General features: G+C 70.6%; 1 protein-coding gene across 1 annotated transcript in view; it reads right to left on the bottom strand.

Moving 5' to 3' along the window:
- H696_01282 (hypothetical protein) overlaps nucleotides 1–1,129 on the bottom strand; it is a 1,532-nt gene continuing 403 nt past the window's right edge. Inside the window, exons 2-4 of the mRNA XM_009495171.1 lie at nucleotides 906–1,009; nucleotides 534–795; nucleotides 1–387 (exon numbers count right to left, since the gene is read on the bottom strand). Coding sequence (XP_009493446.1) covers nucleotides 292–387; nucleotides 534–795; nucleotides 906–1,009 — 462 coding nt within the window. The 3' untranslated portion in view covers nucleotides 1–291. The remainder of the gene's footprint in view (nucleotides 388–533; nucleotides 796–905; nucleotides 1,010–1,129) is intronic.

Raw genomic sequence — 1,129 nt, 5'->3', positions numbered from 1 at the left:
GGGGGGGGGGGGGGGGATGCGCTCAGGCACACCGGCGAGAGGGAGGAGGGGGAGAGGGAGAATCGTCGAGGGTGGATGGGGCGCGCGCTGGCGGCCGGCGGTGGTAACACCGTTGCCCCGGGAGCGAGGCGGGGTCTCGCTCGGTCTCGGTGTCTCTTTGGCCCTCGCGCCCCGGCCAAGCCTGTTCAGCAGGCGTGGCAGGGCACAGGCGGCCGGCAGCCGGGCGCAGACAGCCCAGGCGAGGGGGGACATGCGATGATGGCACCACCCCCTGCCGAGGGGCGTAGGTGCTTAGTAGCGGGCACCGGCGGAGCGCTCGCAACGATCGTGCACGGTCTCGAAGTCGAGATCGCTGGTCTCGCGGGCGTCGATCTGGAGGTGGTACGGCTGCACGGGTGCGCATGTGCGGCGATGGCGTCGGCAGCCGGTGATGGAGGTGGCACAACCGATCGGTCAGTGAGTGCACGAGGACCCATGCAGGAGGAAGGGCCGCCGGGGCGGGCGGGCGGAGGGAGCAGGAGGGAGGCACGTACGCGCATGAACTCGCTGACGGACTTGATGTGGTGGTGGACCATGCCCTTGATGACGGTCGGGACACCGGCCGGGACCCAGACCACGAAGGCGGTCTTGCTGCGCTCGCCACCGCCGACAACGGACACGCGCACGCAGCCGTACATGACGTGGGCGTCGCTCAGCTCGTCGCGCAGGGAACGCAGGGCCTCCTCACCGGCCTCCTCCTCGCCGGTTCCGGCCAGGGTCAGGGCGTTGATCTCCGAGGAGTACTGGAGAAGAATCCTGCGTATGCAATGGGAATGGATGGCGCGGGGAAAGGGGGCGGGGGGGTAAGGCTCGGGACTTGTAAAATCCACGCAGCAGCAGGCACGCGCATGTGGCGGGCAACGGACCAGGTGGACTTGGAGTGGGGATGGACGAAGGCCTTCAGGGCGGCGACAACCTCGGGGTCGCTGAAGTTCAGCTGGAGGGAGGGGACGGTGATGGAGGTATCAACCTGGGAGGGCGGCGCGGGGATCGTGCAAGGGGAGGGGGGGGGGGGGGGGGGGAGAAAGGGACGCCCCGGCAAGGCGGCGCGGGGCAGGCTGCCCCCCGCCCGCCCCCCCTCCCCCGCCCC

This window comes from Fonticula alba (genome assembly GCF_000388065.1).
Source record: "Fonticula alba strain ATCC 38817 unplaced genomic scaffold supercont2.2, whole genome shotgun sequence".
NCBI lineage: Eukaryota > Rotosphaerida > Fonticulaceae > Fonticula > Fonticula alba.
The sequence above is the reverse complement of the archived record's forward strand: the minus strand, read 5'-3'. Positions and strand labels throughout refer to the sequence as shown.